Source organism: Falco peregrinus, chromosome 1 (genome assembly GCF_023634155.1).
Source record: "Falco peregrinus isolate bFalPer1 chromosome 1, bFalPer1.pri, whole genome shotgun sequence".
Classification (NCBI taxonomy): domain Eukaryota; kingdom Metazoa; phylum Chordata; class Aves; order Falconiformes; family Falconidae; genus Falco; species Falco peregrinus.
The window spans coordinates 127,540,139-127,550,942 of NC_073721.1; the positions used below are offsets into that span (position 1 = coordinate 127,540,139).

Below are 10,804 nucleotides of genomic sequence, written 5' to 3' on the forward strand. Positions count from 1 at the left end.
CGCCGGCGGCACGCTGTGCCACACAGGGCCGTGGTCTCCTGCTCCCCAGCACGGCCCCGCCACATGCTCACGCCCCCAGCCCTGCACCAAGCCGGGGGTCCTGCCCCACCAGGCTGTCCCTGGGGCAGCGTGAGGGGCTGAGCTGCTGGGGACACTCCACACCAGCTCCATGCACTCTGCCCATTCGCGGGGCCGTGGGCGTGCGGGGCTGTGGGTGATCCCGTGGGATGCTGCGCAGGAAACCGAGACAGAGCTCAGCCAGTTCCTCACCTGGCCCTCCCAGTGGCCCTCTGCACTGGCACCTGCTCGCAGTAATTAGCCCCGGGGGGACCAGGGGAGTGTGGCAGCCCCTTCAGTCCCCACAGCAACTGGGAGGATGCTCCTGGTGGTGTGGCTTCCCATGGCCCCTGGGATGCTGCAGACGGGCCAGCCAGGCTCCTCGGGCACCAAAGCATCGCCAGGCACAGCCAGCAGCACCCCACGGCAGCACCCCACAGGGTCCAGCTCCCCCAGCAGCTGCATGCATTTCAGCCCTGAGCACAGACGGCAGTCCCCAGCCCTGGGAGGCTGCTGTGCCAGGTGCTCGCTCCAGCTGTGCAGGGGTGCACATGTGGGTGCTGTGGCAGATGATGTCCATCCCCTCACTGCTGGGCTGGCCCAACCTTCCTGGGGTGCTAGGGGGTCCCCAGTGACTGTCATCACTTGCCTCTCAACTGCTGGCAGCCCCAGTAGAGACCAGGCTGCTAGGCTCACACCAGAAGAGGGCTAAAGGTGCTGAACTTGGGAGAGGCCATTTCCACGCTTAATCCGGATGGTGCTGCTTGCATAGGGAGCTGCCTAACTTCAGTCCGCACCCTGTCCCCCTTGCTCCTGCCAGCACCAGGTGCTGCCTGTCCCTGAACATGGCTGTGCCTGGCTGTGCCACCGGCCTCTCACATGTGCCAGAGGCCCCACAGCTGGCTCAGCCCCAGAGCACCAGCAGGGCAGGGACCCCCCCAGAACACAGCAGCACAGCCCTGGCAGCCCACCCAGCTGGGCCCTGGCCACAGCTCCGAGCTTGCCTCCACATTGCCTTGGGGTGCTGCCCTGTCACCCCAACAAGCACCATCCCGCTTCCCACACAGTGCAAGAAACACAAACCAGACACAGACCAGGGCCCTTAGAAACAGCCTCATGTTTCCTACTAGCTCCAGGCGAGCTCAGACTACAGTCCACAGCACCTTCCCGGCCAGCTGCCCCAACCCCACCAGGCTCCTGGCAGCCCCCATGCTGCCCCGCTGGTTGGGGGACTGCAGCACGGGCCCCTGCCCTAAGACGCCGGGGTGGGCACCCTCTGGGGAAGCCAAGCGAATGCAGCAGGGCGGCTGTGCCCACCCTGCCGGCAGCAGCAGAGCCCGGCTCGCCGCCCCTGCCAGCCGTGCTGTGCTCAGGGCAGCACTCAGCCTGTGGCCTCTATGCCCAGGCAGCACCCGGCAGTCTGCACAGCCCTGCCGCAGCAGTTCACTTCGGAAATCTATCAGAGAACACAGGACTAATAAATTAGAAGGCAGCAGCCTTTGCAAGTCTGGCACCTCCTGCCCAGCGCCTGCCTGCCTGCCACGGGCTTGCTGGCCCAGCCTCTCCTGGGCCATGCTGGTGCTGCTGGGTTCAGCAGCTGCTCCCACGTTGCCCAGCCAGTCTTGCTTCTCTCCCACTCCAGGAGACACTACCCCAGGCGGATGCGGAAAGTGGCAATTTCCATGGGGTCCAGGTGGATGTTGGTGCTGTTGGAGGCCGTGCCCAGCGGGTACATCAAAGTCAGCGAGGTGGGCTGCAGGGAGCCCAGTTCCAGCCCCTGGAACAGGCCACCCAAGGCCAGCTAGGGAGAGAGGAGGGAGAAGGATGGGTGGCCTGGATGAGTGGGATGAGGTGCAGCTCGGTAGTGCAGCGCCGTGCACGGGGCAGCCCCACACGTGCTGGGCCAGCAGCCAGTTCGCAGGCCCCCCACAGCACCCAGGGCACCATACTGGCCCAGCCCAGCCCAGGCTTTGCCCTTCCTTGCTGGGCGTGCAGGGCTCATAGAAGGCTCCAGACCCACTTCTTGAGAAACCAACACCCTCCAGCTTTGCCTGGGCAAGGAGCAGAGCAGGGCTGCATGCTGCGCTGTGGAACGCTTGACCAGCCACTGGTGCTGGGGTGCTGGGGGACCTCGGGCACCCTGCAGCCTGGCTGGGCGTGAACACAGAAGGCAGGAGGCAGGCCTGGCACCGGACGTAGTGGGGGGCCCTGCCTCTGACCCAGCGGTGGGTGGAGGTGGCAGCCTGGTCCTACCTTGCCCTGGCTGGTGGTGCAGTTAAACCCCAGGTTCTTGGCCTCCAAGCTGCAGTCAAAGCCTTTGCGGTGCAGGATCAGGGCTGCCTCAGCCGAGGGTAGGGAGTCATCCTGCTGGGGAGCCGGGGTGTGAGGTGCAATGCAGGGGACAGCAAGTGCAACCCCCCCACCCAGGTGTCCCGCTGCCCACCCCACTGCCCACCCTGCTCATGGGGCATAGCTCACCTCTGCCTGCAGCATCCGCAGGTTAAGGATGTGAAAGTCACAGGGGAAGGTGGTGGAAAGGGGCATGAAGGAGCGCAGGGCTGGCGGCTTCTCCTGGGCCACGGGCATGACCAAGGCTTCGGCATTGAGGTGCACGGAGGTGATGTGGCTCAGCAGGGAGGGGAAGCTGATCGGGCGGCTGTCCTGCACCTGCCAAAGAGCACATGGCTCAGCAAAGGCCAGGGCAGCAGCAGGGCCAGGCAGAGCCTGGACAGGGCCCACGGGACCTCCTGCTCCTCACAGCCTCTCCAGCAGCACCTGAACAGGCACCTGTGAGCACAGGGCACCCATAGCTGCCCCTGCCCAGGCAAGACCCCCCTCCCCAGCACCCAAACAGGGAGAGTGGCTGCCAGCCGGGCAGCCTGCACAGACCCTGGCTAGCCAATGCTCAGACTACAGGCCTGCTACGGGGGCTGGCTAGGCTAGTCGCTAGCAGCTAGTGCACGAGACAGGGAGAGACAGCGGGGCCAAGCTGGCCGTTACCTCTGGGCTGCCAGTCCTGGTGCCGGGGAAGCCCAAGGCTTTAAACACGGAGGCCAGTTTGGAAAAGAAGCTGGAGCTCTGAATGGGTGACATGGAGCATGCATAGAGAGCAGCGAGGGGATGGGACAAGAACACTGTGAATACGAGGGCAGCATGGCTCCACATGGACAGACCCCACTGCACGGTCCCACCCTGTCCATACCCCCTGCTCCAGGCCTGTCCCAGTGCAGTGCCAGCACGACGGCAGGGAGGGCCACAGGACAGCAGGGGAGGAGACCCTGCATCCAGTTGCATGTGGGGCTTTCTGCAGACACCCCCACCCTGCTCCATCCCAAGGCTGGGCTGAGCTCTCCGGGCGAGCAGCACTGCACCACAGCCCCGTCCCGCGGCCTTACAGCCCATGCACCTTGTTGGCGGTGGCACGGCGCTCCAGGAGGAGGCGGAACCGGTTGCAGGTCCGCTTGTTGTCCTTCAGCCCTTGGCCCAGGCCCCGGTTGTCATCTTGCATGAGGCGCCGGTCCAGGATCACCTCCAGCTGGCCTGCGGAGAACGGGTCCCAGCACCCTGGGCTTTAGCAGGAGCCAGCCGCCCCGCATGGCCCCTCTGCCACCACCGTGCATGGAAATGCTCCTGCAGGGCTGGGGGCAGCCAGAGAACCCCCAGAGACAGCAGGACCAGGGCACCCTGTGCCCAGCCCTCAGCACCTCCATCCCCCGCCCAGGGCAGCCCCAGCTCTGTGGCAGACCCCTGCCCCAGGCACAGCCCCACGGCCCCAGCTCACCGCTGCCGAGGCTGGAGACCCCCAGGGCCTGGGCTGTGTGCAGCGTCAGGCGGCTCTGCATGTCCTGGATGTAGGCCATGGTGGGCATGGGGTAGAAGTTGGCCTGCAGCGGGAGCTTCCGCTGGTACCTGCGGGGCTGGATCTGCCGAGGGACAGAGGTCAGTGGCTGGAGGTGGCTCCCGTGGTGCCAGGGCACCATCCCCCCATGGGCAGCTGCTGTCCCTCCCCAGGGATACCTGGAAACCATTGAGGTCTGTGAAGAAGGTGTCATCACTCTCAATGTCAGTGCTGAAGCGCAGGGCCAGCTCCTTGTTGATGTGGTCACGGATGTCCACCAGGCAAGACATGTCCAGGGACAGGCCCTCCACCCCTGTGGGCAGGCAGTGAGGGGCTGGGACCCATGGGCAGCATCGCCCAGCACCCCTGCACCAGTGACACCCCCAGCACAGCCTCACGTTGTCTCACCCGGCACATTGTAAAGCCGCACCACAGTCTGGATGTGCTGGTAGTAGCTGGCGACCTCTGAGAAGAGGGGTCCCTCTGTCACTCGCACCACTGGGGGGTCCTTGGGCGCGTAGGGCTGGGGAGAAGGAGAGCTGCGCTGAGGCTGCTGCCTGCAGGACTGTCAGGTGGCCGCGGGCATAGCTGCCAGCTGGCTCGCAGAGGCGGTCCCTGTACCTTGGCCTCGCCATCAGGCAGAAAGAGATAGGCTCCGCTTTTGTCCTTGGAGGTCCTGGTGCCATAGACAAGGAACTCACTGCTCACCCTCTGCTCCCGCTCCTCCCCAGCTCGGCGGATGCTCTGCGGGGTGCCAGCCAGCACAGCGGTGAGCGCATCTGTCACGATGCAGTGCTGTGTCCCCCTCCCCTCCCTCACCTCCATGCCACCCGTCAAGACCCCTGCACTCACCTGCAGCAAGCCTGAGTGTCCCGAGAAGCAGGCCTGCAGGTGCTGGTTCTCCAGACAGAAGTCATCAGTGGTGGCTGGGAAGACGTGCACGGGTACGGCCTCCTGCTTACGCACAGGCAAGTCCCGGCCGTGCAGGTACAGGCGCACGGAGGACTTCAGCGTGGCATGGCTGTTGAAGGACTTGTGCAACTGCAGCACACGCAGCCCCAGTGCAGGCAGCCGGGCCAGGATGGACACCTGCGAGCAACACGGAGACCTGAGCCAGCCTCTCTGCAGGAGGGCAGCTGGCGTGCGGGGACCTGCCAGCCGTCACTGGGGCAAAGACCCTGGCTTGGAACTTCTGGGGCCTCTGCTGAGGAAGGGAAGTGCATGGGGGACTGGGGGTTTGCAAGCAGTGGGAGCTCATGTTGTGGTGTGGGGACACTTGTTGCCACAGAGGAGGGCTCACGGGACATCCAGCCAAGGGGGCAGCGTGTGAGGTCAGAAGGCTGGCACATGTGGGCTGTGCAGGCTGAGGATGGGGACAGGCAGTGACAGTGGGGCACCCTGTACCTGGTAGACGTTGGGCACCATGTCCGTAGCAGAGCCCCACTGCGCACTGAGCTGGGAAGGCAGGGGCTGCCCCTCCTCGGAGAGCACACACACGTGTGGGGAGTCTACCAGCACCAGCACGATGCTCAGCCGCTCCTGCTCCAGTGGGTTGAACACCACCAGGAACCTGCAGGGTAGGGGCACACAGGGATGGCCACCCCAGCCCCACAGCATCCCAGGTGCTCCATGTCCCATGCCACCCACGAGTCCTGTGCACCCACCCACTGCTTTGCTGGGTCCCAGGTAGCCCCTCACTGCCTTCCCACAGCCCCATTAGCCCTGAGAGCAAGCCAGACAGCCCCTACCGAGGCAAGGTGTCCAGTTTGACCACTGTTCTCTCCGGGAGGGAGTCCTGGCTGGGGCGCATGTCATCCTGAGGAGAGGAGTGGTCAGAGCTGGGGTGCACCCACCACCCCTGCCAGCCCGGTCCAGGGACACAGGCACAGGCTGGGACCCTTTCCACAGGCCCCCACCCAGCCCTGAGCAGGCAAGCAGGGCTTTGCTCCCCGGGGCCATGGGAACAGCTCCCCCAGCATGCTGGGGCGCAGGGAGCCGCGGGGCTGGGAGCTGCTCACTGTGTCAAGGAAGGGTGCAGAAGGGTCGTGGCGGTAGGCGTCCTTGTCCCCCAGCACGAGGTAATGCGCAGCGTTGATGATGATGTGCTTGAGGTTCGTGAGGGAGTGGAGCAGCCTGGGGCACAGGCAGAGTGAGCCACCCGGGACCGGCCCCCTGTCCTGTCCCAGAGCTCCCCCAACATCCCCCACCTCCCCCCAGGAGAGGAGCCCCACGGAACCCCCACACCCAACCACGCTCCCAGCCCCCTGCCCACCAGCCCCCATCTGAGACAGACCCCTCAGGGCTGCACGCTGGCCCCCTGCACGCACCGGACTCCGTAGTCAACTGCCACAGCCTCCTTGGCAGTACCGGTGATGGCATCGTGGTGCTGGAAGAGGCCCAGGTTGCGGCGGGCATTGCTCAGCAGGGCGTAGTCGGAGAGCGGGTACCTGCCATCGGCGCCAGCATGGCGAGCGTGGGCAAGCGCCAGGCTGTACAGGATCTCTGCCCCCCTGTGCAGGGACAAAGTCACCAAAGGTCCCTGCCCCAGCACCCCAATGCTCCGGGCCAAGCAGCGCCCTGGGGCTGGGCAAGGGTTTGGCACTGCCTGGCCTGTGCCCAGGCCACCCGCAGCGTGTTGGCAGGTGGGCGCAGACTGCAGGACTGCCCAGGCTCCCCGGTGCTGCCTGGCCGACCCTTGCCCGTGCCCCCTGCACACAAACCCTGCCCCAGGGCCCGCTTCCCCTCACCGGAGGTGGGCCTCCAGCACCCGGTCCAGGCTCTTGTAGAAAGGCCGGGAGGTGTAGTAGCCTGTCCAGTAGTGATCCTCCCGGTCCGCATAGGAGAAGAAATCCCCACTCAGCACTGGGAACCCGGGTGGTTTCATCCCCGGCACGATGCCCACCTTCTTGTACAGAGCATCGAAGTAGTCGGAGAGCGTCCCAAACTGCGCCTGCAGGATCGCAGCCCTGAGCCCAACGGGGAACAGCCAGGGCTCCCACCACCCCTCCCAGCACTGCCCACCCTCCCACTGGGCTCTGTAGGTGGCATCCCCACCACCTCCGCCTGTGGGGCCTGGCTTCCTCCAGCCCCCTGTGCTGCCCCAGACCTCCCTGCACATACCTGGACATGGAGGTTGGTCCGGGAGTTGAGGAAGTCAAAGATGCGCTGGTAGTTGAGGAACTGTGCATCCCACTCCTGCGGCTTGTCGTAACGGAAATCGTCTCCCAGGGGCACCAGCAGCACCTTGCTGCGGTACAGCTTGGACTTCTTGCGGTACTGGTCCAGCAGCAGCTGGGCTCTGCCATGGGGGCCAGGGTGTGAGGCTGGCTCCCAGACAGGGCTGTGGGGCTCAGAGCCACTCGCCCCTGCAGCACTCACCGCTCTGCCACGTTGGCATCGGTGATGGCTCGGGGAGGCACCTTCCACGGGCAGTTGATCCGGCCACCCGGCAGGCGCTTGAAGTCAAACTGACAGCAGATCTTGGGGTCTGGCCCACAGGTGTGGGGCACATCGTAGCTGTAGAAGGGCATCATGTGGCAGAAGATGTCGGTGCTGGCATCTGGATCTGCAGGACAAAGGACAGGTGAGGACCAGCAATGGTTCTCCCTTGCCTATTCACAAGCAGGGGAGCCCCACGGGCACGTGAAAGGCTGCTGGCGCAGAGCACACCTGGCACACAGGGTCACCCGCTTGGAGCCCAGAGAGCACAGCAGCCTCTCCCAGAATGCTGGGCATGGGCATGGAGGTGGTCACCCGGGCGCTGTCCCTCAGGGCAGAACAGCAGCAGGGCAGAGACATTCCCTCCCCGGCACTCGGCTCGCCATCCATACAGGAAAGTGGTTGGTAGCTATTCCCTGCTGCCCCCCAGCCCGGCAGGGTCCCCCCTGCAGTCACCTCCCAGCAGCCCCTCACCCCACGTCTGTCTCCACATGAACTCCAGGTTCTGGGTGGCTGCAAAGTGCTTCTTGATGGCGTAGTGCACGCGCTGGATGAGCATGCCTGTCAGGTTGGAGCGCTTCAGCAGGTAGGGCATGGTGGAGCTGTGCCCAAAGGGGTCAACAGCCCAGCCCGACCGGGGCGTCACACCTGGGGACACAGAGACCCATCAGCCCTGCACCGGGCCTCTCAGCACCTCCCATGAGGAGGCTCCTGCCAGGGATGGGGGTGCCCACTGGCACATCAAGCAGGCCCCCAGCCAACATGCTGCCCCTCCTGCCCGACATCCCACTCAGCTCTCACCGATGTTCTTCTCCAGCCACTGGTGCCCCTCAATCAGCTGGTCGATCATGGCAAAGTAGTGGGAGTTGGCCTCGTCAGGCATCACCCAGCCACCAGTTACCATCTCCAGCTGCCCATTGCCAATCAGCCTGCAAGGGGGGCACACGAGATGCAATCAGGTCCAGGCAGAGCCCAGCAGTGAGCTGTGTGTCCATGGCAGAGCCTCTCCCTGCCTTCGAGCCTCCTGCGTCCCACCTGCAGCCTCTGCAACCACTGGCTGCCAAGTCCCACTGCCCACGCTGTCCTTACACAGACAGACAACCCTCCACAGAACCACACTGGCTGAAGCCTCAACCAGAGCCCATCTCCACACAGGCCAGCATCCTCCACTGTGTCCTGCAGCCCACGTTGCCTCTGTCCTCCACCCACAGCACTCCCAGAACAAGTGGGCTGACGAGACAGCCCTCTCCTACCGCACAATCTGTCTCTCCAGGTCTCCCACCCCTCTGAGGGTGCCCTGGGCCTTGCAAAGCACTGGCACTGCTCAGGCTGCACAGCGGTGCTCGCATGCTTGGGTTTAGAGTGGTGAAAGGGACTTCCCCAGCCCTGAGAGCACAGGGAGTAGCGTAGGGCAAGACCTGCCTCCCCTGGCCCCCCAGGCCCCCGCTGTGGATGCCCCAGCACTGGCAGCACCCTGGCTCGTACTCCACACTGCTATGGTTTTGACGTCCTGCTGCATTGAGAGGTTGCTGCAGTGGCAGGGCACCCCATGGCGGGCATTGTGGAGCCCACAGCTGCTACACTGCGGCCACAAGACAGCCTTCGTCTCCCCAGGGCCCTTCCCTCATGCACCCCATGCTCACAGCCCATGCCTCCTGCAGCACCCTGCCTCTGGGCAGCGACTGCGCTAGGCAGTGTGGCCGGGGGGCAGCCCTACCTCCGCACTGCAGCCCGCTTCTGGGCACTGATGTTGTCCCACCACTTGGAAAAGAAGGAGATCTCGGACCAGATAAAGCGCCGGCGTGGGTCCTCCTGCATCTTCAGCACCATGCTGTTGAGGATGTGCTGCGTCTGGTCATAGTAGTACTTGTCGAAGGTCTTGATCCAGCCTGTCAGCACAGGCCAGGGGGTCACTGTGCGGGGCCCACCGCTTCCTCACCAGCAGGGCCTGGGCTAGCCCCTCCCCTCCCCTGCCCACCTTCACCGGCTGCTCACCCGGGTCGTTGTGGGAGTGCGGCACCACAAACACTTGCAGGGGGTCAGTGTCCCACTCATTGGGCTCATAGGTGATATCGAAGCCCTGCTTCCACACGCCGCCGTCCTGGTTGTCAAAGGGCAGCAGGGAGTACACAGCCAGCATCTGCCGGGTGGGAGACAGGGCTCAGGGCAAATATCGGATTGAGAGACCCCCAAGGAGTAGGGCCAGGGCCCCCCGGACACCCTGCTATGGACCCCCTCATACTAGCAGAGATGGGCCCTGAGCTGCTGGGCTGGGATGCCGGTCCCTCACCTGCAGGTCTGGGCTCTGTCCCTTGCCCCCCAGGGCAAACTGGCAGTCCTGTGGGGAGACAGAGAGGAAACTCGGGCGACTCTCGGGGGGCAGTACCCACGAGCCATTGGGCGTGTGGTGCGGCAGCGCCGGCTGCCCCTCTGCGTGGGCTGTCAGCTCCAGCACCGAGTCCTTGATGTGGCTGATGATCTCGTGGTTCTCCTCCAGCAGCTGCTCCAGCTGCTCAATGCGGTTCTGCAGCACCGAGATCTGACTCTGGGGACACAGATGCCACCGTGAGAGCCTCTGGTGCCCTGTGCCAGGTGGGTCCCGGCCCCCGCCTGCCCTGACAGCAGCGGGGAACAAGCCCTGGCCCAGGCAACCGGCTGGCCTCAGGCTGTGCCAGCTGGCTCCCACTAGCCCTGGGCCACTTGCCCATCCCTACCGCTCACCCTGGGGAAGTTGCCCCCGCTCTGGTGGCGCGTGGGGTCATGCTGCACCCGGTCCAGCATCAAGTAGAGGGAGAAGACGGCCACGCAGAAGATGGCAGCTCCACACACTGTCACCTGCTTCTTCAGCTTCATCCCGGGGCCGCCGGGGCAGACCTGCGCCGGGACAGCGCCGTGCCGGTGCCCCTGCCAGCCCAGCCGCGGGGCCGCCACAGGCCGGGGGTCCCGGGGCAGCGCAGCACGGGGCCGCCGCCCCCTCTGCGACCCCCCTCCTCCTCCTCCTCACCCCCCCTTCCCCCGCTGCGTCCTACTTCGCTTAATCCGGCGCCGGGTATTTATAGCCCGGGCCGGGGCTCAGGGCCCAGCGCGCCTCGGGCCCCGGCCGCCGCGGGCTGCGGGCGGGGGGGACGGGGGGGACGGGGCCGCAGCCGGGGCCGCAGCCGGGGCAGGCCGCAGCGGTTCCGCCGAGCCGGGCACGGGGCCTCCGCGCCGGGAGCGGAGGGGGCCGGGGCCAGGGCCGGGGAGGTCCGGGCCGGGGCCGCCCACCGCAGGACGGCTCCGGGGGCGGGGGCGGGGGCGCGGCCGCTCGGCTCTTACCCTGGCCGGCTCCGCGGCCCGGCCCGGCTCCTTACATCGCTCGCCCCGGGCCCGCCGGCTGCCGCGGCCGGGATGGGCCAGGCCCCGCCCGCCGCTCCGCCTGCCCGGCCCCGGGCCCGGCCCCGGCCCCGCCGGGAGGCGGCTCCGCCGGGCAGC

At 66.0% G+C, this 10,804-nt stretch overlaps 1 protein-coding gene across 3 annotated transcripts; it reads right to left on the reverse strand.

The window, feature by feature from the left end:
• Positions 1-1,154: 1,154 nt before the first annotated feature.
• Positions 1,155-10,775, reverse strand: MAN2A2 (mannosidase alpha class 2A member 2). Of its 3 annotated transcripts, none has more exons than XM_055791734.1 (24): positions 10,649-10,775; positions 10,055-10,207; positions 9,624-9,878; positions 9,329-9,473; positions 9,051-9,222; positions 8,135-8,262; positions 7,808-7,981; positions 7,274-7,460; positions 7,016-7,193; positions 6,643-6,845; positions 6,223-6,405; positions 5,914-6,028; positions 5,644-5,711; positions 5,300-5,465; positions 4,748-4,984; positions 4,517-4,639; positions 4,304-4,418; positions 4,075-4,208; positions 3,839-3,980; positions 3,464-3,597; positions 3,058-3,135; positions 2,536-2,724; positions 2,311-2,421; positions 1,155-1,858 (listed from the first exon to the last, which is right to left on the reverse strand). In XM_055791734.1, exons 2-24 carry the CDS (start codon positions 10,184-10,186, stop codon positions 1,706-1,708), a joined length of 3,522 nt encoding a protein of 1,173 aa, XP_055647709.1. In that variant the 5' UTR covers positions 10,187-10,207; positions 10,649-10,775; the 3' UTR covers positions 1,155-1,705. The 3 variants fall into 3 exon arrangements, with proteins under 3 accessions (XP_055647709.1, XP_055647708.1, XP_055647715.1); XM_055791733.1 differs by having other exon boundaries at positions 2,311-2,424; XM_055791740.1 differs by lacking the exon at positions 3,058-3,135.
• Between the last annotated feature and the right edge of the window lie 29 nt (positions 10,776-10,804).

Bases quoted from the DNA above. Each gene is read 5' to 3' on its own strand.
- MAN2A2 (XM_055791733.1), bottom strand. From the start codon at position 10,186: ATGAAGCTGAAGAAGCAGGTGACAGTGTGTGGAGCTGCCATCTTCTGC. The intron at 8,263-9,050 runs GTAGGGCTGCCC...CCCCCCTTGCAG, and splicing joins AAGCGGGCTGCAGTGCGGAG to GCTGATTGGCAATGGGCAGC. The intron at 3,598-3,838 runs GTGAGCTGGGGC...CGTTCTCCGCAG, and splicing joins GGTCTCCAGCCTCGGCAGCG to GCCAGCTGGAGGTGATCCTG.